The 24,366-nt window shown below is 37.0% G+C and overlaps 3 protein-coding genes across 8 annotated transcripts in view; 1 reads left to right on the top strand and 2 right to left on the bottom strand.

Moving 5' to 3' along the window:
- Positions 1-11,445, top strand: part of LOC107716412 (ligand of Numb protein X 2-like) — an 18,513-nt gene extending 7,068 nt beyond the window's left edge. For 2 of the 4 annotated variants that reach the window (XM_016522853.1, XM_016522854.1), the window contains exons 4-11: positions 725-862; positions 964-1,163; positions 2,266-2,634; positions 4,194-4,373; positions 4,708-4,885; positions 5,637-5,862; positions 9,931-10,089; positions 10,918-11,445. In XM_016522853.1, coding sequence (XP_016378339.1) covers positions 725-862; positions 964-1,163; positions 2,266-2,634; positions 4,194-4,373; positions 4,708-4,885; positions 5,637-5,862; positions 9,931-10,089; positions 10,918-11,053 — 1,586 coding nt within the window. In that variant the 3' untranslated portion in view covers positions 11,054-11,445. Of the gene's footprint in view, positions 1-724; positions 863-963; positions 1,164-2,265; positions 2,635-4,193; positions 4,374-4,707; positions 4,886-5,636; positions 5,863-9,930; positions 10,090-10,672; positions 10,815-10,917 lie in introns of all 4 variants that reach the window. The other 2 variants (XR_001637209.1, XM_016522855.1) reach the window with 2 other exon arrangements.
- A 1,308-nt stretch (positions 11,446-12,753) lies between these two features.
- LOC107716386 (transcription factor IIIA-like) lies at positions 12,754-15,392 on the bottom strand. Of its 3 annotated transcripts, none has more exons than XM_016522795.1 (9): positions 15,195-15,392; positions 14,994-15,085; positions 14,270-14,366; positions 14,098-14,186; positions 13,940-14,013; positions 13,770-13,853; positions 13,457-13,689; positions 13,260-13,313; positions 12,754-13,175 (listed from the first exon to the last, which is right to left on the bottom strand). In XM_016522795.1, the coding sequence occupies exons 1-9, from the start codon at positions 15,309-15,311 to the stop codon at positions 13,044-13,046; spliced, it is 972 nt and encodes a 323-aa protein (XP_016378281.1). In that variant the 5' UTR covers positions 15,312-15,392; the 3' UTR covers positions 12,754-13,043. The 3 variants fall into 3 exon arrangements, with proteins under 3 accessions (XP_016378281.1, XP_016378282.1, XP_016378280.1); XM_016522796.1 differs by having other exon boundaries at positions 12,755-13,175; positions 14,994-15,058; XM_016522794.1 differs by having other exon boundaries at positions 12,764-13,175; positions 14,994-15,088.
- Positions 15,393-21,815: 6,423 nt separating this feature from the next.
- The window catches only part of LOC107716411 (60S ribosomal protein L21-like), a 3,634-nt gene continuing 1,083 nt past the window's right edge, over positions 21,816-24,366 (bottom strand). The window contains exons 2-6 of the mRNA XM_016522852.1: positions 23,878-23,957; positions 23,724-23,785; positions 23,522-23,634; positions 22,197-22,347; positions 21,816-21,939 (exon numbers count right to left, since the gene is read on the bottom strand). Coding sequence (XP_016378338.1) covers positions 21,850-21,939; positions 22,197-22,347; positions 23,522-23,634; positions 23,724-23,785; positions 23,878-23,944 — 483 coding nt within the window. The 5' untranslated portion in view covers positions 23,945-23,957 and the 3' untranslated portion in view covers positions 21,816-21,849. The remainder of the gene's footprint in view (positions 21,940-22,196; positions 22,348-23,521; positions 23,635-23,723; positions 23,786-23,877; positions 23,958-24,366) is intronic.

Below are 24,366 nucleotides of genomic sequence, written 5' to 3'. Positions count from 1 at the left end.
GTGAGAGGGAGAGGGAAAGAAAGGAGGGGTGAGGCATATTTGGAACATTCTCAAGACAGAGAGTGTTTTCTAACAATAACGTAATTTGTAATTGAGTATGATGAGACCAAAAACATTAATAGAGCCATTTTCGGCATATTAGGCATACGATTAAGAGTGATTGTGTGCATATTTTAAAATAAAAATATTTGCAAATAGTTCACATGCATTACAAAATATTCAAATTTTAGTACTATTTTTACTATTTTTATTTTTTCCTCCTTTTTCTTTATTCCCTTAGTCCCTTGAAATCCTCTAATATTTTAATTCTTTGAAATTAAAATTCCATTAAAAATACCAATAAAAAAATCTCCCCAATATTTTTGTCCCTTACCAATGTCTTGACCATAACTATAAATTTCATGAAATGAAACCCCTTACATTAGCAACCTGGTCACTAACTTGAACTTGGTTACTCACAGTTGATTCCAATAGAGATTTGCATTAGCACATATTGCTAAGCTAAAACAATACTCTAATAAACTAAATATACATAGCATACACAAACATTAGGTGAAATAGTCCATCTTAATTACATGGACCAGTTTTTATCAAAACTTTTTTAGTTTATTCCATTAGAGATTTGTATTAGCACATGTTGCTAAGCTAACATAATGCTCTGTGGTGACTTACATGTTTTATGGAGTGAAATGTATATTTTCAGCTGTATTTCTGTCCCTTAAAGGTGTCCATGGTTTAGAGTGTGCTCCTCCACGCGTGAAGCGTCCTCTCAGCAACCCGTGCATCCATCTTCTCCGCACTGGCAGTTCGGCCTCTTCGGGATGGGACTTTGTTGAAACTCTGCCACTTTCTGCTGAAGAAGGTATGATTATTTTACACAGTCCTAGACTAAACCATATAATCACTTTGTTTCTTAAAAACCTTTGATATCTTTGTTTGGGTTCTATACTTCTTGTTCTTTAGGTTGTGTGAAACTTCCATCCCTACCTGAGGGAGAAATCACAACTATTGAGGTTCATCGTGCAAACCCCTACATAGAGCTGGGCATAAGTATAGTCGGTGGAAACGAGACCCCCCTGATAAATGTGGTAATACAAGAGGTGTACCGTGATGGTGTTATAGCCCGAGACGGACGGCTGCTGGCCGGTGACCAAATACTTCAGGTATTGTCGCTATGTTCCAAAATAACCGTCCGATTAAAAAAGCTGTTTTCACTGCTATTTACAGATCAGCCCTGATACTTTAATCAATCTCTATAGAGCTCTAATGAATAGTGGCTACAGAATCACTATCTGCATGAATAGATGCAGAACAGCATTCTTCAAACTGCCATTAACCAAAATATGTGATCTGCTCCATCATTTTAAGTCGTTTTGAGCCAGAAATATTTTAAGCTTTATGCATCGACTGAAAAAGGCAATTCTCTTCTTTGTAATGATTTTTTTTTTTTTTTAACTGTTGAGGTATATAATGTAATGGTGGATCTCATATAAACTTGTTTTTGAGAAAATAGTCTCTAATGAGTCCAAATAAACATTTTCTTTTGACTGAATTAGATTTAACATACACTATTTGTTCAAATTTTGGAGTCAATGTTTTTTTTTTTGGTTTGTTTTAAAGAACTTCATACTTTTATTAAGCATTAAATTGATCAATTAATTATAACGTTACAAAAAATTATATTTCAAATAAATGCTGTTCTTTTGAACTTTCTATTCATCAGAGAGAACTTGAAAAAAAGTATCATGGTTACCACAAAAATATTAGGCAGCACAACCATTTTAAACACTGATAATAAGAAATGTTTCTTGAGCACCAAAGACTGGAGACTGAAGATTGGAATAAAGGATGCTGAAAATTCACTTTTGATAAAATACATTTTCAAATATATAAAAAATGTAATGTTTCACAATATTACTGTTTGTACTGTATTTTTTTATTAAAAAATAAATGCAGCCTTGGTGAGAATTTCTTAATTCTATAATGAGAATTCTATAATAATTATAATATTCTATATGTCTTAATTCTATAATGAGAATAATGAACATTTCTTTCAAAAACATTAAAAACCTTACCAATCCCAAGTGTAGTAACGGTAGCGTACATTAAATAATTAAGACATTAATAATAGGTTAATCTAAAATAGTGCATAATATAACAAAAGACTTCCCGAGGTAAATATAATGTCAGGCATTTTATTGACATTTTTACAAATCAAAACAACATTTATTGTTTGATCTTTGCATTTCATACATTTTTGTGCAGGTGAACAACGTAGACATCAGTAACATGCCCCATAACTTTGCTCGTTCTACACTGGCCCGTCCCTGCGCCACTTTGCAGTTGACGGTTCTGAGAGAGCGCCGCTGTTCTGCAAGGCCGCCTGTGGCAACTGCTACACCCAAGGGCAGCCCTGCCAGCATACGCATCACCCTGCACAAGCAGGAATCATCAGAGCAGCTGGGGATCAAGCTGGTGCGCCGTACAGATGAAGCCGGTGTGTTTATCCTGGACTTGCTGGAGGGAGGGTTAGCCGCTAAAGACGGACGACTTTGCAGCAACGACAGAGTGCTGGCCGTCAACGAGCATGACCTGAGACACGGCACGCCTGAGCAAGCAGCTCAGATTATACAGGTAGAGAGAAAACGTGTGTGGGGCAGTTCAGGTTAAGATATGGATACTAGCAGACCTGCTAACTGATAAATGGCCGATATTAAAAATCTGTACTCTGTTGTCTACATAAATGAAAAATAAAATACAAAAAACTAAAAGTGAATTTAAGCATCACAGCATTATAATGTAAAGTGTTATTCAATCATTAGTATTGTTAAACATTAACTTTAAGTGAGCAATAGATGACAGCAAAGGTATTTAATTACCTTTGTTATTTTATTTTAGTGTTATTTTAGTATTATTTATGTATTATAGTATTTAATAATATTTTTAATTAGCTTAATTATTATATTTTTTGTTTTCATTGTAAGTTTAATAATTTGATTATTTGCTCATCATTTTTATTATTTTTTTATTATATTATTTTTATTTTATTATTAGCTTTAGATTTGTTCAATTTTAGTTGAGTAATTTTAGTACTTCAAATAAAAAGTATCTTATTTAATTTAGCTGCCATGGCAGCATGTCTCTTTTTCATTTAAGTTTTTGTAAGTTTAATTTTTCTTCTAATATTTATGTTATTTTATTTCAGCATGTTGTTAAACATTAAGTGAGCGATAGATGATGGCAAAGGTAATTTAATCATCTTTGTTATTTTATTTTAGTAGTATCTAATTATCTTGGTTATTTTAGTATTATTCATGTACTATTATATAATGTATTAATATTTTAAAATAGCTTAATTTTTATATTTTCAGTTTCACTGTAATTTTAGTTATGTGCTCTTGTCATTTTAATTAGTTTTTGTTTTCATATTTCTATAAAAAAAAACTAATTTTATTTAATTTCAGTTTTAATTTTAATACTTCAACTGAAATAGTTTTTATTTCAGTTAGATGCCATGCCAAGTCAACATTTCTAAGTTTTTGTAAGTTTAAGTTTTTCATGTAATATTTATATTTTATTTGAGCTTTATTAAATGAACACAGTTAACACAGTGTTGGTTTTAAAAAATACAATATGAAAATCTCTAAAATTAGCCACTAAAACATATGATTACCATTATATTCTGCATTCTTAAATATTGAATAAAAACAATCCATAGACTTACTCTGAAACAGGGCTTCAACCATATCTAGAGCCTGGAAAACCTGTCAGTAACAACCTAGCAACACCCTAGCAACCACATAGTTCATCCTGGCAACCACCCCTAGCGTGGTGGTGACTTTTGCTCTGGCAACACCGCTCACATTTTCTTCAGTAAATAAAAATCTAGTTTCCTCTAATAAATATTCTCGTAATAAAACATCTATTGTCATCTGTGCAAATCTCAGTGCCTGTTTGGGACATTAGGACACTGTCTCTGCTGCCCTGCTCAGAGGGTAATGTGATTGATAGTATCTTTATGTCTACGTGAGCTGCTTTCTCCCATCTGGCTGTCCCGATCACACAGAGAAAGGGCAGCTAAAGCATTATTAAGAATAGCACTGGCAGACAGTCTTTTCTGGATATAAAGCCACCTCGGCACTCAATATAAGAGTATTAGGTATTTATACTGACCGCCTACTGTCATCTTCTAGGCTAGTGGAGAAAGAGTTAATCTGCTGATTAGCCGGTCCAGCAAGCAGACTATGGCCGTGCACATAGGCTCCACCTTGACCAGGGACATTTGGAGCCATGAACACATTCCGCCGCTTCCCTGCACTGCGACCCCAAGCCCTGTCCCAAGTCTGCACCTTGCCAGGTCTTCCACCCAGAGAGTGAGTACAAATGCCTGCGGCCAAGAGCGAGAGCAAGTCTGTGTGTGTTGCAGAATCTATTTTAGCATCGTGGAGACATAATTAGGGAGCCCTATATCCAAAGCATCTGGGTAGCTTCCAGTTTTTCCATGAGTTCAGACCACAACCTTAATTACTCCTGGTTGAATCTATTATGAGATCAATTACGAAGTTAGAGTAGAGCTGATCACGTTGGGAAGATGAACAACACTCTACTGAGAGCCGATCAGTGTCAATTTCGAAATGGGCTTCACTTTTTCCTTCTCCACATCTGAGACAAATTTCGATTTGATGCTCTGATGCTTGTATTTTGTAGGATCTCTCCCAGTGTGTTACCTGTAAGGAGAAACACATCACTGTGAAGAAGGAACCTCACGAATCTCTGGGTATGACTGTAGCAGGGGGACGGGGCAGCAAGAGCGGAGAGTTGCCGATCTTTGTAACGAGCGTTCAGCCCCATGGCTGCCTGTCACGTGATGGACGAATCAAACGTGGTAAGTTACCTAAACCCAATTCTTTTTCTTAAATTAGCATTAATCTTGACCCAAGTTTAAGCAAGTTTATGGAGTTACTGTCAGCATGACTTCAACGTTAAACCTGTTTACCTTCTTAATACATATTCCTGGTTCATATTCCTTATTACGCATGATTCATTGGTTCATGTTATTCGGAGGAAAAATAATGTTGGTTTTTGTTAGGGATAAGAATTGTAGGAATTTTTTTATTTATTTCTTTTAAATAAAGAGGAAAAAGAAATGCGATTCCACTCCAAATAATGTGTCAAGTTTAACAATAAATAAATACATTTAAAACAATTCTCACAAAAGGTGTATTTAGTGGTTTTTCAGTCTTTTTAGAGACACTTATTCAAGTCTCAGTTAGTAAGCTGTTTGTGTTTGATTCACTAAAATGAACCAACTCATTAAAGTAATTAATTCAGGAATCAGACTACACTGGTTGTGCCGTATGTGTTTGATTTAATATAAAGAACCAACTAATCAGACTACACTGGTTGTGCTGCATGTGCTTGGCTTACTAAAAAGAATGGGTAATTAGAGTCATTCATTTGGGAATCAGACTACACTGGTTGTTCTGTATGTGTTTGGTTCAAAAAAAAAAATAACAGAACGTTGTTTTTGAGGAAAACACTCGTGTCTGTGATGATGAAGTGCACTGAAGCAAAACCTCCATGGGTCTTCAGCTGTGTTACAGTCCTCTCTGTGTGGCTGTCTCTCTTTTGCTCAGGGGATGTACTGTTGAGTATTAATGGTCAAGATTTGACCTACCTGAGCCACAGTGAAGCAGTGGGCACTCTGAAGTCCAGCGCTGCATGTTGTTCTGTCCAGCTGAGGGCACTAGAGGTCAACACAGTTGAAGAACCGGGTCCGGACGAAGAACTTCTCCCTCCTCACGAAAACGACTATGATGCATGCTGGTCTCCATCATGGGTCATGTGGCTTGGACTTCCTAGGTAAGAGTGCAATCAATCAGATTTAGTAGAACTTCAAGTGGGAGATCGTTTGAAGAATGAAACAAGCGACACATATGACGGCAAATCAATGGCAAAAAGAACCGAGTGTATGGAGTCAATATAATGCCACATATATATGCAAAATAATAAAGTTTTGCAAAAGAAAATAAAGTTTTGCAAACGAAAATAAAGTTTTGCAAACGAAAATAAAGTTTTGCAAACGAAAATAAAGAATTGCAAAATATAAATGAAGATGTATGATACAACGACAAATTCAATCGCACAGTTTCACCTAATCAATTATTTATTTGTTTAGTTATATAATTTATAATTTGAATAAGAGAACAACACCAATAAACTTGGGGTAATCATAAAAATTGTTTTATTCATTACATCATAATTCTGATTTTTTTTTTCAGGAATAAATAGGTAAGCAACACAGTAGAGAACAATAAACGAAAAAAAAAATTAGCAAAACAAAAATGAATAATTAATCCAAAGTCTGAACATTTATGAGTTGGCTAAAACATCTTAATTTGAACGTGCGTTGTGTGACTGTTTGCAGTAAGCTAACACGTTGTTCAATGACAGCGCGACAATAAAGGAATTATATGCGTAAATTTGACTCGATGGCGCTTATAGGTATAAATGCCCAGCTTTTATTCTGGTTTTATCTAAACAATTTTTTTAACAACAGGGGATTGTAAATAACACAATTTTAGTAAAAGTCAATGACTGTGAGACTTGGATATTCTTTATTGAAAACATTATGTAGCCTACATTTGAAAAACAGCCATGGGTAAAATGACCCCGTGGCAGTTCTAGTGTTAATATAATAATTGAATAATGTAATAGCAAGCTCAAACTTGACTGAAACGCAAAATAAAAGCAGCGTTGCAAATAAATTAGTAGATATGGCCATGGAAAATATGTATTGCAAAATCATTGCTTTTGTGCTGTTTCATTTATATTTTGCAATTCTTTATTTTTGTTTGCAAAAAGCACATTTATTTTTTCTCAATACTTTCATTTTCGTTTGCAAACCTTTCGTTTTCGTTTGCAAAACTTTATTTTCTTTTGCAAAACTTTATTATTTTGCATATATATGTGGCATTATATTGACTCCATACGAGTGCGCCAGTTATGTTTACGCGCACGGTAAATTGCTTCCGCGAGAGGATAACAGATCCACACGCGAGGAAACGGGAGCCTGCGAGCTCTTTTTAAACACTCGCTCGGCGCATCACATCACCTGTGCGCGCAATACAAGGGAACGAGGAAATGTCTCATCGCACGCGCGTGATCATCCCCCTCATTCTCGCGCTCCGTATTTTTTCACCTGCTTGCTTTTGTCGCCCGAACACTTTTATTTTTGGCAGTCGTGGGGCGGGACTTGCTGTTTTAATAATTTCCTAGATTTACCATGCTAATAACTGTGGAAACATGTCATTACAATCTATAAAAAGGGTTTATGTCGTATTTTAGGGTGACCATACGTGCCATTTTTCCCGGACGCATCCTGGCCAGGATTTCTATATTGCCTAAAATATCTAGGGTTTGGCTTTGTTTGCGTGTGCAGACCGATCGGTGTATGACATCGGTTCCTTGTGTTTTCGAAACGCTGTCGAGGTACTTTGAATCAAAGCAATATAGAAATCCTGGCCAGGACGCGTCCTGGGAAAATGGCACGTATGGTCACCCTATCGTATTTTATCTTCATAACATCCCAAGATTGTAATCACTAGTAAACGGAAGAATTTATGTTAATAAACTTTCTGCTAAAGATCTATTCTATTGACAGCATGCAATTAATTTTCATTAAAACAGCGATGTTATATTTATAAAAATAAAAAAAAGAGAGAATTTACATGCATCTGGTCTGTTGATAAAGCCATGTCTCAGGTCACATGTGATTTATGGATCGCCTTTTCACAGGCGTCCAATCACCGCTGACTTCCGGAAACGGGGAAGTAACCAATGGCGTTTGAGATTACAATTAACCCTTTGACGCGTACGATCACACCGGTGTGATCAGTCTTGGCTGGTCCCTGAAGCGTACGATCACACCGGTGTGATTAGAACTTTCAGTGCCTCACGTCATCAACCGCTGAATTTAAGTCCGCTTTCGCTTTGCCTGGCGCAAGCCAGATCGGACGCGCTAAGCGCTTGTCATATTATCACAAGTATTCATTGTTTTCAACCATATACTACTTATTTTAGGTTTCAGACGTTTAAATACACATAAGTACTAGCAAAACCATACATTTACAGTTTGTAAAATGCACGCTGATGTCTATGGAAACGGCAATAATGATCCTTACAAATATAATCTGACGACATGTTTTTATTGATATCATATACAGATTGTGTAGGTAAATATAAAGTTTTCAGTGTTTTCAACCATATAATGGTTATTTTAGGTTTCAGACATTTAAATACACATGAGTACTAGCAAAACCATACATTTACAGTTTGTAAAATACACGCTGATGTCTATGGAAACGGAAATAATGATCCTACCAAATATAATCTGACGACATGTTTTTATTGATATCATATACAGATTGTGTAGGTAACTATAAAGTTTACTCTGCTCTTCTCCCAGTTTACCGGAGACCTAATTTAACGTGTTTTGGGAGGAGAGGATGAATTTGCGTGTTGTAAATCCCACAGCTCGGATTCAGTGCGAACTAACATGGCGGCGCCCATCACCCGGTATAGATCAACTAACACGGTCGATATAAAAGTGTTATACTACCAAATAGATTTAATTGCACATATTTCAGAATCGGAATATCAGATATTTCATAATATAGTGAGCATGTTTGTGAATATTTTGAATAAAACAGGAAAAACGAAATAAAAGCGATCCATGTGTCATACAGATCTATTGTGGCTGCATTGTGTCACATGACAAGCATGATGCGTCGCCATGGAAACAATACGGCGATACATTTTAAAATAATGGTCGCCTAAAAAAACTCACGCTGGGGGCTCAGCTAGAATATTTTAAACTCACGTGCGAAAGGGTTAAAACAGCAAGTCCCGCCTCACAACTGGCAAAAATAAAAGTGTGCCAAAACTACAGAGCGTGAGAATGAGGGGGGATGATCACGCGCGTGCGATGAGACATTTCCTCGCTCGCGAGGGCTTCTATTGCGCGCACAGGTGATGTGATGCGCGAGCGAGTGTTTAAAACGAGTTTGCAGGCTCCCGTTTCCTCGCGTGTGGATCTGTTATCCTCTCGCGGAAGCAATTTACCGTGCGCGTAAACATAACTGGTGCACTCGGTTCTTTTTGGCATTGATTTGCCGGCATAGACACAGGGCTATTAAAGTAGATGTACTTTTGGAAGAGTCCAATTGGCTCTCTTTGAACTCCACTGGGAGGCTTAAAAATAGCATTCTCACCTTGCTGAGCACTGATCCAAATAACCCTAAAATAGTCAAAGCAATCTGGACAGGACTACCATAATTCCAGGTTCACCTATTTTTAGTTGAAACAGCTTTGAAGGGGAAAATGCAGCTATTTTGATGACTTGGACACAGAAAATATCTGTAGTGTTGATGATGTGTTTTGGATCAGCGGCTTTATGCAGTGCTAACCCAGGAGGGGATTATGGCTGTGTCATGATGTAAACATCAACAGCTGCAGATTATCAGATGACGCATACATGTGGCGATAACTTGCTCCTAGCCCATTTCAGCCCAATCTCAGGTCATTCAATCCAGTCTCACTCCCACCTTTTTTACTCTGCCCTCCCTTCTGTCCTTCATCATCCGTCCCCTTTGCTTTGGCACCCTTCTGTTTCCTTCTCCCTTCCTGTCATTGTGCCAAATCCTCCATTTCTATACATCTCCTACCAACATGCATCTGTTTTTCTGTGTTTCTCCTTTTGTCTTCCTGATTTTCTGCATTTATATTTCTCTTTGTCCCCTAGCTTCTAAGCAATCTGAAATACAATTTAAGACTTCTGGTGTGATAAAACAGATGGGGAAAAAATTATTTCCTGATGATGGTCACTTGTTTTTCCACATCGTTCTCTGTCTTTTTGGTTCTCTTTCACAGCTACCTGCATAGCAGTCATGAGATCGTCCTCCGCAGAAGTCACCCTGGCAGCTGGGGTTTCAGCATTGTTGGAGGTTATGAGGAAAACCACAGCAACCAGGCGTTCTTTATCAAGACTATCGTCCTTGGAACACCCGCTTACTACGATGGCCGTCTAAAGTGAGCAAGCACAACAAAACAAACAATAAACAATAACCTAATGCTTCACGGCTAGATGATACAGCACTTTCAGCATTACCTTGATTAAAATGTTAAAAAGCAAGCTTACATCTCTGGCTGTCAGTGTTTCATAAAATATTCTTTTTGGGGGGGAAATATAGTAAACAAAAACACTACTATTATTTATAACCTATTTAATTATAATTATTATTTATTCCATATATTTATTATTTAAATTAATGATTAATAAATGAATAAATATAATTTATTGTTTCATTATAATATTCATAATATTTTTATAATTTATTAGTATTTTTTTATTTATTATTGAATGTTTTTTATTAATAAACTACCATTTATTACAATATAACTTTATTGATTCTTTATCTTAGAGACAGCATGAAATGAAAATTTACTAAATGCATCTTATTGATCTTATTGTCAACAATTTATCAATGCATATGTTTAATTATTTATTTATTTATTTTTTGACCTCATCATTTCTCATCAAATTGTCATAATTCAGTCTTCCTGTGAAATTATTTGTCTCTGTTGACTATGCCGGACTTCTCCAATCATTTAGTCCGGTTAACCCACACCCCTTTATTACAATCAACGGCAACCTCGCATTCAGCCGATCTGGTCAGATCTTAATTCAGTAACCAACCAATTCAGTGAGCTGGTGATTCACTTAACCAATTCAAATTGACAGCTGAGAGTGAACTGTGAGTTTTTTTTACTGATTCATTTAAATCAACTGTTGTGTTTTTTGACTGATTCATTAAAAACATTCTCTTCCACATAAACACGTTTTTGTTTTCCATTCAGGTGTGGTGACATGATAGTGGCTGTAAACGGTCTGTCCACGGCTGGCATGAGTCATTCCGCCCTGGTGCCCATGCTGAAGGAGCAGCGGAGCAGGGTAGCGCTCACTGTCGTGTCCTGGCCAGGAAGCCTGATCTAACCCTGTCAGGACACCATGCCTCACCTCAGACAGCGCTCATATCTGTGTTCTAATGGTCATGTGTTCCACTCTCTGCCACGGAGGCACCATACTGTCAAAGCCAGAGTCTCAGAAAATCGAATGCTTTTGCTTGATGCTGAATAAACCAGGCCTTAGAAAACCTGCCACGCCCATGAGGCCACCCCCCCTCTGGAGAGCAGCCTTAAGGTCTCCCCTCACCATGCCGATCAGCAGTCCACTCTACCGGAGGTTTTATATACGTTATCTCTAAATGTGATCTATGTTTGTGAATGTTTGTGTAAAAGAGAGACTGAACAAAAGTGTATGTGTGCAAGTATGAATGGATGAATGTGCACAGCTGTTTAATAAATCTTTCCCAGTGAGGATACAAGAGTTAAGCCTCAGTTGATGTGTAAAAATGATTTCTAATCCCACTTATATTCAGATTTGATCCAGCCTTTTTGCTACAGTAATCTTAGAGACGTCTAATGATAATAAGTTCCAATCTCTCTAGAGATAAAAATATGGGATAAATATTTGCCATCCTAAAATGCTTTTAGAAAATCTTTGAAAAGATTTGCAGCAATATCTCAGGGAGGATTTTAGCATTTGCTACCATCTTTGCACAAGAGTTCAAGGTTTGGCTGGTTAAGCATGTCCCCATTAGCTCACACTGGTAAATGCCATTGCTACACCATCTGGCAGGAAAAAAAGAAAGTAACTTTAAAAATGCATCAGTGTACACAGACTAATCTTTATGAAATATATATATTGCTAAAATTTAATTGTAGAGGTTTTATCATTTCAATATATATTTTTAAGAGAGCTTAAAAGCATGAAACAAGAGTGCTGCTGGGATGATGCATTTTTGAGTTTGCACTTCCGGTTACATTGTCCTGAAGTCGGTGGATTTTTTTTTTTTTAAATGCCTGAAATAAGGTCTGTGGTTCACACAAGCTCAGGATATTTTAATGTTTTATTCTACAGCATAAAATACACCGGTAATACCACCTTGTGAATTTTTAAAGCTTTTAACTTGTCTAGAGCAGAAAAAGGCTGTCAAAGTGCACTAGTGAGCAGTTGAGTTCTGTTCCACATGATGACGATTGTCCCTGACAACCTCTATAGTCCCCAGCACGGATCAGCTCCAGGCATGACGAAGCAGATATCGTCCTCTTTTGGAAAGCCAAATAAAGTGGTTTCGCTTTCACAACGAAGCACACAGTGCCTTCACGACATGGCGGCGGCAACAACAATACTACAGTGAGAATAAAAGTTACGCCTTCTTTCATTGCGTGAACATTTGGGCGGCGTTATGCAAATCTTTCCACATAGTGAGGTAGATATGTGGGGGCGTGTTAGAATGAGCCATTTTAGGTAGGCGTGGCTGACTCTTTAACTTTTATAAAGAATATCTCTTTGGATTGGAGACTTTAGTCTTTGCAACTTTACAGATCTTCTTTATGCACCAAGAGCTTGTAACAATCAAAAGAGAAAGGAAAAATTGAAATCGCATCCTATTACCCCACTTGTGAGCAAATCCCTTTTCATTTGCAGAAAACAGTCCCCTTTCACAGCCTTTTTGTGTTTATAATCACACTATTATGAAACATTTTAACTCAAACTTTAAGTAAGATTTATTTATTTTTAATACTGAAAGTGTTTCAGAGATTTCTGACAACTGCATCTAACATCAAGGTCCAGGTCATGCTAACCAGTCCAACCTTAATCACTTGACTACAACCAAGTTCTTGTTTGGCTCATAGATCACATGCTTAATAGAAAATGACTTTTGAAAGTTATCAACATAGACTGTTCCTTTTCCAGCATCATGAACTTTATTCACCACAAAACAAAAGTTGCAGAAGTGACCATTTATTTTGTAAAGTGATCTAAACTCAAATGTTAGGTCGATAAACTGAACAAAACTTAAACTGAGGAAACTATGGGACAAAAGGGATTGTCCCATTAAAAAAAAAAAAAAAAAAATTTAAGGCAATTGCTTCTTTGATGCAGTCTTGTTCAAGGACACATTTTGTAGATGCTTGGATAATTTAGTGGCATCTGACAACTTGGTTTTGGATGGCGTCTTCTTGCGTTTGCGCTGCTTGATTTTTGGCTTCTGTAAGAGAAGATTTAGATGAGCATTTCCAATACATAATGTATTGAAACACACATACTAAACATAACTGCCACACAAGTTTACCTGTAGTTTTGTCTTCTGAGGCTTATGGACCACAAAATGCCTCTTCAGACTTTCCTGTGAGAAGAGAAGGGAAAAAAAAAAAAAAAAAAAAAAAAAGGATTCCCCTTTAGTTAATTAAAAACATGAAATAAGAGGGTGCCTTTATGAACTTAAATTACTCCGCCTAAAAAAAAAAAAAATAATAAAAAAAAGCTAACCTCCATAGCAAAGGCTTTACCACAGCCTGCAAAAGGGCAGGCAAAGTCACACTTCCCTTCATGGAAGACCAGAATGTGGTTCTGGAGGTTGAAGTTTGTGGTGTAGCTCTTTTCACAGCCTTCTCTAGCACATTTAAACATGCACCGCTGCCCAGAGTGAACAGACTGTTTGTGCTTCTCCAAAAACCAGGCATTCTGGAACATCTTCTTGCATTGATCACATGGCAAGGTTACTGTAAACAATATACGATTAAGCCCAGGGGTATTTTGCAACTTACATTCAAATTAATTATCTAAATGACTGAGCATGTACCTCTGTGTGCGGTCTTTTTGTGCTTCTGATACTCTGACCAAGTTTTTCCTTTGAAGTTACAATACTCCTCACCACATGGGTAACCTCAAATTTAGGAGGGAAAGTTATGCATCTAAAAATCCTAAACTCAATTGTTTGGAAGTGAGAAAAGGTTTTTGCCTGATGTATACCTTCATGCATCTTCCAATGTTGTTTTAGAGCTTTAGAAGAAGCAAATTTGTCATTGCATCCCTCAAAGTCACATCTGTTAGAATAAAGCATGAATAACCAGTCATAATATAAAAGCCACCAAACAAAGCACATAAAAAGACCCTAAAGCAACACTTACTCAAAGGGCAACTCCTTTGTGTGCTCACAGATGTGAATCTTCAGTTGCTTTTTCTTACGGAACTCCTTTCCACAGCCTTCATGGTTGCACTACAAAATATTGCCAAGACATTTAAACAGGAAACATTAGAACGAATAAAACTATGAAAAAATAAATCATTTAAGGGACTCACCACATAACAGCTTTCTTTTTGGTGGTGAACATGAGCCACATGGTTCCTCAAGCTGCCAGGCGTGGAGAACGCACCTGAACACCCGGTGACTGAGCACCTTGACCAGTTTAAACCAGGTGATCAGCAAAAATATGCACAAAAGCGGCATAGTAAGGGTAATATGGGACTACGTATAAAAACCTAGTGAGCTGCCTACCTAGACACGGACAACCTAATGAGCTGCCTACCGAGACAGACTTTTGGGTAACATATAATGCCCATAAATACTGTCAGGGCAGCTTACTAGCTCTGCCAGGAGGGAGCGTGATAGTTCGACATGTGAATCGGTTGCGTAAACGATTCAATGATGACGATACAGATCACTCATAACAACAACAACAACAACAACAACAACATGAGCTGCCTACCGAGACAGACTTTTGGGTAACATATAATGCCCATAAATACTGTCAGGGCAGCTTACTAGCTCTGCCAGGAGGGAGCGTGATAGTTCGACATGTGAATCAGTGAATCGGTTGCGTAAACGATTCAATGATGACGATACAGATCACTCATAACAACAACAACAACAACAACAAAAAAAAGTTCATTTTTCGCCACACAAAACATTTAAAATATGTTGTACAATAAGTAAATAAATTATATAGATAAATTAGCGAAAACAACTCAAATGTATCATAAGCAAGTTCAGGTAAACAAATGATTTTTTTGTGAGTGGACTCACAGGTAGGGTTTCTCCCCGCTGTGGCTCAGTTGATGTCGGGTGAGCTGGTAACGGGTGCAAAAGCTCTTCTCGCAGTCGCCACAAACAAAGGGCTTCTGATGAATTGTTAAAAAAAAAAAAAGACCCACTAAGTACTAATATGAACACTAGATGAGTATCTAAAACCCAGAAAAGATTAAGTTATTGATTGCGGTCACTCACCAGTCCCGTGTGTCTGCAGTAATGCGCTTCCAACTTCCACAGCTTTGAAAACGTCGCTTTACAGTCAGCGAAAGAACAAATGAAATGTTTATTCGGATGTTGAATTCTTTCACCCATTCTAGCCGATTATTAACAGCTTCTGTCAGATGGTGGCAGGTCGGTGTTCGGCCCACAACGCCAGAATTTCATTGAGCTTCGTTTTATTGTGAGTGGAACATACCAACTGTGTACATTGAGAATTGAGTATTTGCCATTTTTGCGACAAAAACAAAGGCGTGAAATTATTAGGTATCCTATTAGCTTGCATATTATTTTTATTATGTATTATTATTATTATTAATGAAAGATACAGTACGAATTATTCAATGCTTTTGACTCACTAATTGTAGTGTCGCGCTCTCACAAGTCGACATGGCTTGTTCCTGATTTGAATAGAGCTACCTGTATGGTCACATGACAAACGCGTGACATGTCAGGACCTCAATGGTTATGTTTTTATTATTGCTGTCATCAGAACCATCAATTTGAAATGAAACAAACAAGAATACATTAAAAATATAAAATAAATTGTCGGGGGTGTATAGAAAACACATCTAAATGCAAATAAATAAATAATAGAAAATATACCAAATTAACATTTCTTTTATAGTTTGTATTGTTTTTTTTGTTATTTTTTTACTTTTAGATATGGTTTCAATATATGTGTTTTATTTTCATAAATGTTCTATTTATCATGTTTCTGTATTATGTAAATATTATAGAATACTATATTATATTGTAAGAATATATTTCTCCTATTTCCATCTGGTTATTTTTTACTAAATGAACCAGCATCAGGTCTGCTGTTTATTTCCCATGGTGATTCACACGTGGTATAACACCTGATGAACACTAAGCAACTGCTCACCTTCACAGACTTGTGATCACGACTGAAGGTCTTTGGAATTGTCTGACAGAGATTTATATGCATATTAAACTGTCAAGTGGCTCCATTCAAGTCTGTGTATGAATGTGTCTGTCTAGGGTGTTTAAAAGACTGCCTGGCTCCATTCATCACACACACACACACGTGGAAATTACTGCTCTAATTGTGGTTTATCAGCATCCAAGAACAGCCCACTGATATGTGTGATTTACTACAGTCAAGATTGCTCCTATGTGTCCCAAGGTGATCATGTTTTATTTCAAAACTAGTGTTGCATACTGTAAACTATTTCTCATTTCCTGCTTGCTGCACTTTATCCTGAGGCAAAGGGGTATTGTTTTTCTCTTTCTTCAGTTTAGAATGACCTGATCCAGAACTTATGTTTATTAATTATTCACAGGGTAAACAACAAGAATTCAAGGGTAAACAACCAAAATCGTATAAATAATCCACAGTGAACAGCTTAGAAATTCAAGTGTATCCTCTATCAAAGTCATCCAGACTCTATCCATCTGACATCAAGTTCGGAAGACATTCCTGCCCAATAATCATCGTTGTGCCTCTTCCTTCACATCATCCGGTCTTGCAGTGTCCCAATCCTCCCGTGTTTGGGACTGATCAATAAAGCTGCCTCTGTATCTCACTGGCCATGATCTGCCCTGATAAGCCAACAAGCAAAATGACAAACACCAGCTCACAGCCAAAACGGTGTGTTGATGGTGATTAGAGAGTCATGCCTTCAGTCTACCAATTGAGCCAGTCTCCCTGATTTCACAGACTTTAGGGGATTTCAAAAAGAGTTAGAGACTGTGGTGGGAGAAGACAACATGATGTCTAGTTGTACTATCTCTGTATGTCGTGTTTGCTTGTCTACCTGGCTGAGAGAGGAAAGTTAATGTGTAACATGGGCAGTCGATACGGCTGCCGCGCTGCTTGATGGCCTAAATCTCTGAGTGTCAAACAGGTATGATTAAGGACCTCAGGACTTGCCTCAGCCCACTTTGCTCTATCCCTTTTTTCCTCTTTACCTCTCCTCTGTTTACTTTGTTTAATTCAATCTATGAGTCAGAGCCTTGCAGCATTGTTGCGGAAGCTAATATGTAGCTTGTCAAGCTTCGCTAGTAGCTAAAAAAGTAGATAAGTATTCAAGGTATTTAATATATATATAAAAAACATAACTATCATATAATTTATAATTTGATCAGAGCAGTATTTTCTGGCACAAACACAGTGAGGAAACAATTAATGAATGAACAGTAGGGTATGAAACAGGTACATTTAAACTAAATACGACAAAACACCAATTTACAAACAAAGTTATATATTAGACTCAAATCGATGAATCACTGTTTATTTATATGATCCATCTGAACCAACCAATTCACTAGAAAGAAACGGACTATTCGAGTGCATATGAGAGAGAGGACCGTTCTAACGAACCAAAGGATTAGAATGAATCTGACTATCCAAAAATACATATGAAAGACAGAACCTTTCGAACAAACCATTTTCAGTGAAATGAAACTGAATGAATCTGAATGACTATCCAACATTATGAGAGAGGACCGTCTGAAAGAACTGATTCATTGAATCAGATTATCCAACGTTACATATGAGATAGAGGACAGTTCAACTGATTCACTAGAATTAATTGGACTATCCAATGTTACATATGAGACAGAGGACCATTTGAACAAATCGATTAAATAGCTTTACTCTGCATTCCGTACATATGACAGAGAAAACCGTTTAGGATGAAATGATTCACTAGAATGAATCAGACTTTCTGAAGTTAGATGAGTTTTGTATGTTAAAGCTTACAAACTGACATAAATTATGTTCAGTCATGACAACTCTCGAAGCGTTAAGCGTGGTAATATACATGGCAATGTTAATGTGTTTGGTCTTAGAGGAATGGATCTGCTATGCTGCTGCTGCTGCGGCAGAGCAAGTATCAAGACTTGCTACTGCCAATACATCCACAGACATGCTGCCGTGAGCATGTAAGTAATACTGCTGCTGCACATATAACATATATAAAATAACCCCCATATATAACAAACATGAAATCACCCCGTAGCAGATCTATACAGGTGGAGCTGGGGGAGGTGGAGGGTTTCTGAAGCGTGCTACAACTGCAGCAAGCACTAGGCTGCTGACATGAAAAGAAACCAATCAGCTGCACCATGTGATTAATGATGTCATTATGTCATATTGAGTTAGACCCTATTGGCCTGCGCCATCTAGAGTTTCATGACAGAACTTTGGATTTAATTGCATAATTTAAATCCAAATAAAAGATTGTGATAATGTTGTCCTGTCTTTGATATGTTATATATAATTCTGTCTGATATTTTAAATGTTACAGTAGTGTTTTCGATTTAATTCATTGGATATAAATTAACAGTGTAAAGACATGGGCTCCCCTCATCACAGGGCCCTTAAAGTTAGGCACAATAACAAGCTACGTTTGATGTAAAGATCCGGTCTTAGTGGCATATAGTCAGTGTTAATTCATTACTAATGAAAATTCCTCCGCCATTCTCGTACTTTCGACATCTAGTGGTCAATTCCAGGGCAGCATGTCACTTGTTGATTGATACTATTGATTATGACCTCTGTGGGACCTCATCACCTTCATCCCAATCCTTACAAATATCTAACAGCGGCACGATATCAGTGGGAACAGGGCCAACGGATAGGCACAGCACACAATGAGGTTATCTCATCCTCACACATTCTCACAGTCATGCTATGACCTCTCAGCGTGCCATCCTAATACTGTGGCTAATTCCCAGACCTGTGTGTCCTCTGAGGACAGAATGAATAGATCATGCCTAAAAAAGGAATAAGGTCAGATTCTACCCCATACAGCTAAATCTAAATCAAGCTTTTCAACTGTAACACAGAAGTGTGGTGTACATATCATAAAATAAAAATGCAGTAAAGGACGTGCATGTGAGAACATCATGGAATTACAGCTGTTTCTCATACGAATCACACAGCTGCGGCGTATCTCAGGAACTGACCCTAATTGAAGCAAATATTGGGTGAAGTACTGAGGTGGGATGAGATAACATATTTGTCAGATATGCAGTCAGGCATTCAGCCACTCTGATTACACAGCACAAGTCAAGATAGAGAGAGGTGGTCCTCACTTACACCAAATCACACAAAGAACATCACACACACAAAAGGCCCAGAATAGTAGCAATTCAAGTGCACATGCTCCACAAACCAGACAATGTATCTGCAAATTTTGATATTTAGGAGTGAGCATGTTTTGTTATTTACTTATAATTTGACTCATCACTTTAGAAAATTTGAACATACCTTAATTTCTAGCTTATTTGACGTTTTCATATTAGTGAACCTGTTGTTTTATATTGTAATTTTTGAATAACACTGCCCTGCATCATATTTACTGAATGAAATCCAATACTTGTTTCTACTAATTTTGGGTGCTGATTCCAAAAGTAGTGGCTGTTTTACTCTTACAAAATATAATGGGGATTTCGTAGCATTTTTGCTTTCGACAACCATCTGTAAGGTGACGAAGTCTTGTATTAGGCCTTAATCACCAGATAAACTGCCATAAAGACATGATTTCTATCTTCCTTTAAGCCAGGTTACAACTATTTGTTCAATTCCCATTGATTCTCACAGGTATCAATCATTCTTAACACATTGATTTCCACTGAACGCCTGATTTCCACTTTTCCCACTTCCACTTCGCAGATTGTAAATTGAATGATACATTTTGAATAAATCTTTTTGTCATTAAAACTGAGACGTTTGACTGCTTGTTATGTTGATAAGTGCATTAAATTTGATACAAATATGAAATTAAAAAAAAACTTCAAAAAATGTATTTGATGGAAAGTTTTTTTTTTAAAGATTTTTGGACCCAGCATTAGCAAATTAGGTAATATTTCGCCTTTTTTCAAAATCAGCAGATTTTTTCCCGACAAGATGCAGGACTGTGTCATTAATGCAGTAGGCTACTTTTTTGTGAATGTTTTATCACTTCATTGTAATGCCAGTATTGCCAATATGGATGAACATATATAATAACGTGGATATAGTTTAGAGTTTCTGCCATAATCATCATGTTTTCCTCACCGTCAAGAACACAGTGACTGAGATTTGTCTGAAATTTCGCCAATAATATGCTAATACAAAATTCCATATTACAAAAAATCATATCTGTCTGATCATTTTGATGCCAGCAAAAATACACAGTCATGATCTATGCTACAAAAGTCTAATAATTAGATTAGATATGCAATTAAAATGTTCAATTATGTCTTTCAGCGCTCTAACCCAAGGATCTTTTCAGGCTTATTCTGTCAGGGCAACGGCTAATGCTGCCCTCTAGTGACAGCTCACGTGAACTACCATACAATTAAGCATAACAATCATTTCAGAAATGATCTTGTGATCTAGTAAGGCAAATATTGTGAAGTTCCTTCAGAAAGCGTTTTCTTATTCCACTGTTCTTTAAGTGAAATCTGAAATAGACACCATTTTCTTTGTATTAACATAAGGTGTATAATCACCTTGAGAGATTAGAATCATGACACTTATAAAGGTATGTTTTTCTTTTTTAAATCCACCTGTGTTCATTTGTGATTACGTGAACACTGTAACAACCTTTCTAGGTTTTCATAACTGCACCTACAGGTAAGAGCAGTTATGTAGACCTGCTAACAGCAGGAAATTTTGGCAAACTCTGGAGCTGGTTATGAACGGAATGGAAGAAATGCAACCCCTTCTATAATCAGTCAAGTTCTTTGTAACAGAATGGATGTAAAATGACAGTATGAAGATCCGACTGCTCTACTAAATTGAGCAAATTCAACATAAGGCTAGCTACAACGCTTTATAAAGGTACATTGCTATTTTCTAGAGAGCCACAAACTCTTTTTCCTGTTCTTCACAGATTTTAGGCTGTATGAGAGAGCAGCTTAAAACTTCTGAGAAAGTCTAAAATTATATTATGCTTGGAGATTGCTGTAATACACGTGACAACATTTTAAAATTACATTTTACGATGAAAGCTGGGATCTTTTGGCCAAATATTTGGTCACTCAGTGTTTGACATGAACACTCAGTACAAAACCTTGGCAAGCACCATATTCATACTGCTTAAAAGCAAGAGAAATTGGAAAGCTTGTTCCTATACATGGCAAAGTAAAGACATCTTCCTAATATTGGAATATTGGATCCCTGAACAAAACAGGCAGTGGCTAGCACCATTTTTTAAATGGAAGTCTTTCTGAAGGAAAAAAAGTACCATGGACAGGACAGGTTGAAAAAATGATTTTGTAACAAATCTAGGTTACATTTTTCAATCAAATATGCAACACAGAATTGTGAGCTGCAAATTTATGTAAAAAGTTTAGATATGTTTGAACAATGCTTACATTCTCTACTGAGCTGTGATCTGGAAATTATAATCTGAAATAACTTAACAATATGGTCCTTTATGAAAAACATGCACCTACAGTTCTATAATAGCTTTATCACATAAATGGACTGAAGCAACAGAATTGTGTATTATGACATGTTTCTTATAGTACTCTTATAGCATGTCACTGTCAATTTATATCATCTCAAAAACACAGCTCAAATTCATTCACATAGTATAAGTACACTTGAACAACAGTTAAAGAAAGAGTTCCAAACTAGCAGCATACGGTACAAAGATCTTTATTTTGGTCAGCAGATTTATGCCATGAACTCGTAAGGGATGGGCTCCAGGAGCTGAGGCTCGTTGTTCTTGGTGCTGACAAAGTGTGCTGGCCGTGGAGCAGCAGGCTGAAAACAAGATAAAGATACATCAAGACCACAAGGAAAGAACATCAGCCAGATGTGTTATAATAGTGTGTTATACACAGTGCCATTTTAACCAATCGAGTAAATTAAATATCATAATGGTCTATTTTTTGTTTTACTTCAAATAACTGTTTGGCATATCCCAACATGAAATTTACATCAGGGATTACAATGAAATGCATGCATGTCGACATTTAACATCCAAGACAGAAACCAATAAACACTAAATGATCTTCTACCTGGCGTTTCAGCTCAAACCAGGTGCCCTGCTTCTTGGCCTCCAATTTCTTCTTCTCGTTCTCCTTAACGCGCTTCAGGAAGCTGTCTCTGCTCATTGAGTGCTTAACATGCTCGATACGCACATTAATTCTCTTAGCCAGGATCTTGCCCCTAAAAGTAAAAACAATAATTGGTCACTTAAAAGACAAGAATCGTTGTACATTTACAAGATTTATCCATGAGTGGCATGTTTCCATATTGACAATCTGGCAAAGGCATTAATGTGCCTGTCCAGGGTGCATAAGGATGACTGCTCTCGCCCACATTAATGACCACTTAGGGTACTGGACGGCCCTTATGGCAAAGTGAATCTGGGGCAGCATTACACATTTATATTGATAATTCAAATCGATGTGGTCAAGTGACCTTCAATTTATGTAAAAATTTTAAAACTGTATGAACATTTCTTTTACCTGGTAGGTTAGGCTGAAAAAGCATAATAGGACCCCTTTAATTTATTAATAAATACTGTTCTTTAAAAATAAAAACAATGAAAAGTTTACATTAGGTATTTTTCATTTGTGCTTCCAAGGATTTTAATTCAGATCTTAACTTTGTAACTAAACACTAACCAAGTGATTTCTGTACTTGTTTGACTGGTGTAACATAACCTACAGCTATCACCAACTAGAGTGAGTTGCATGATTACTAGGGTTGGGCGATGTCTACCAATTTGGCATCGGATGATGTCTGCAGTGAAACATCGTGATGGACGATGACATCGGGGGGCGGGGTTAGGGGTGTGCCCGAAGCGTGAAACAAATAACGCGTTATACGGAGCCACTAAAAGCTTAGCCGCTTGCTAGCGGTAGCCTGTTGCATTACAGTACATGAAAGTTCACTTACCACATACACAGAGTAAGGAGAAATGTCTGATAGGACGATGGCGAATGATTTGGAGATCCTGAGCACCAATGACAAACATCTAATCTTGTCAAATGTGTGGTAAGTAGCCTACTGCCGCTCCATAGTATAGAGTCCTTGTGATCACGAATCTCAAAAGTGAAAGTAAAATGAGAGCGCGCAATCGAAAGCGGTTTCAATAGCGGCTCCCTGATGCCCGCAATTTATATACAGTCGCCTATACTTACCCAACGATATAATTGCGAGAAAAAGTATTGAAATATTTTTTTTAATCCTCCCATCTCGTTAGCTGTTTATTCCCTTTAGGGTTTCACGATGTCAGCTTAACATTGTCTATCGGCCCAACCCTAATTATTACAACATTTAAAATTTATTTTTTTAATCAAAGTATAGATCATGTCATGTTCAAAGCAGTACTTACTTGACTTGCTTGTTGACAATGACGCCTACAGCATGCTGTGTAACATTATAAATACGTCCTGTTTTGCCATGGTAGCATTTATGAGGCATGCCCTTCTGAATGGTTCCTGTGCCCTGGATAAAAATGTATTTATTTAAAATAAATTATTCTTGACAACAATTTTTTTTTTACTGTAACAAATCTTTCATTTAATAAATCTTACCTTGATGTCCACAATATCACCCTTCTTGTAGATGCGCATGTAGGTGGACAGAGGGATTGGGCCTGTTGTAGAATGAAAAGCCATGTCAGGTCTAAAAAGTTTTATAACAATATGTTTGTGCATGTAAAGTACAGTACGATTCAAGTGAACCCACCATGCTTGCGGAAGGGCCTGGCAAACATATACCTGGTCCCCCTCCTCTTGCCTCTGGTGTTTGTCATGATGCCTGATTACTGAGTGCAAAAGACACAAAATAACGTTAGACAACCAATTTCTAGAAAAAAAAAAAGTTCTCAAAACACTTCACTGAACTATGTTTAATATCCAACTACAGTATTAGAGGGCTCTATTACTTGGCTTAGAGCCTTTGGTCATTACTAACTGTACAATATGATTCAACAAAATGACATAATGAAAATGTACATAGCTTATTTAGATGATACATTGCATTTATTCCAATAGTGATGAAGAATAGTCATGGACACTTAAATTATGACTCAAACACATCAAGATAAGTCTTTCTGACAAAAGATCGTTACAGCTCTAACAAACATTAGTTCGTGATCAAGAAATACATTGACACCATTGAATAAAGGACCGAACAGAAGTGACATCCTGCGACTGTTTTGTGTTCTTAATACAC

This window comes from Sinocyclocheilus rhinocerous, unplaced genomic scaffold (genome assembly GCF_001515625.1).
Source record: "Sinocyclocheilus rhinocerous isolate Xijiao unplaced genomic scaffold, SAMN03320098_v1.1 scaffold360, whole genome shotgun sequence".
In the NCBI taxonomy this organism is placed as follows: Eukaryota; Metazoa; Chordata; class Actinopteri; order Cypriniformes; family Cyprinidae; genus Sinocyclocheilus; species Sinocyclocheilus rhinocerous.
Note: the sequence above shows the minus strand (reverse complement) of the source record. Positions and strands in the feature narration are given on the sequence as shown.

Coding starts and splice junctions, on each gene's coding strand:
- LOC107716386 (XM_016522794.1), bottom strand. CDS start 15,311: ATGGGTGAAAGAATTCAACATCCGAATAAACATTTCATTTGTTCTTTC. Junction 14,187..14,269: donor AAAAAGAAAGCTGTTATGTG/GTGAGTCCCTTA, acceptor AATATTTTGTAG/TGCAACCATGAAGGCTGTGG. Junction 13,854..13,939: donor ACATTGGAAGATGCATGAAG/GTATACATCAGG, acceptor CCTAAATTTGAG/GTTACCCATGTGGTGAGGAG.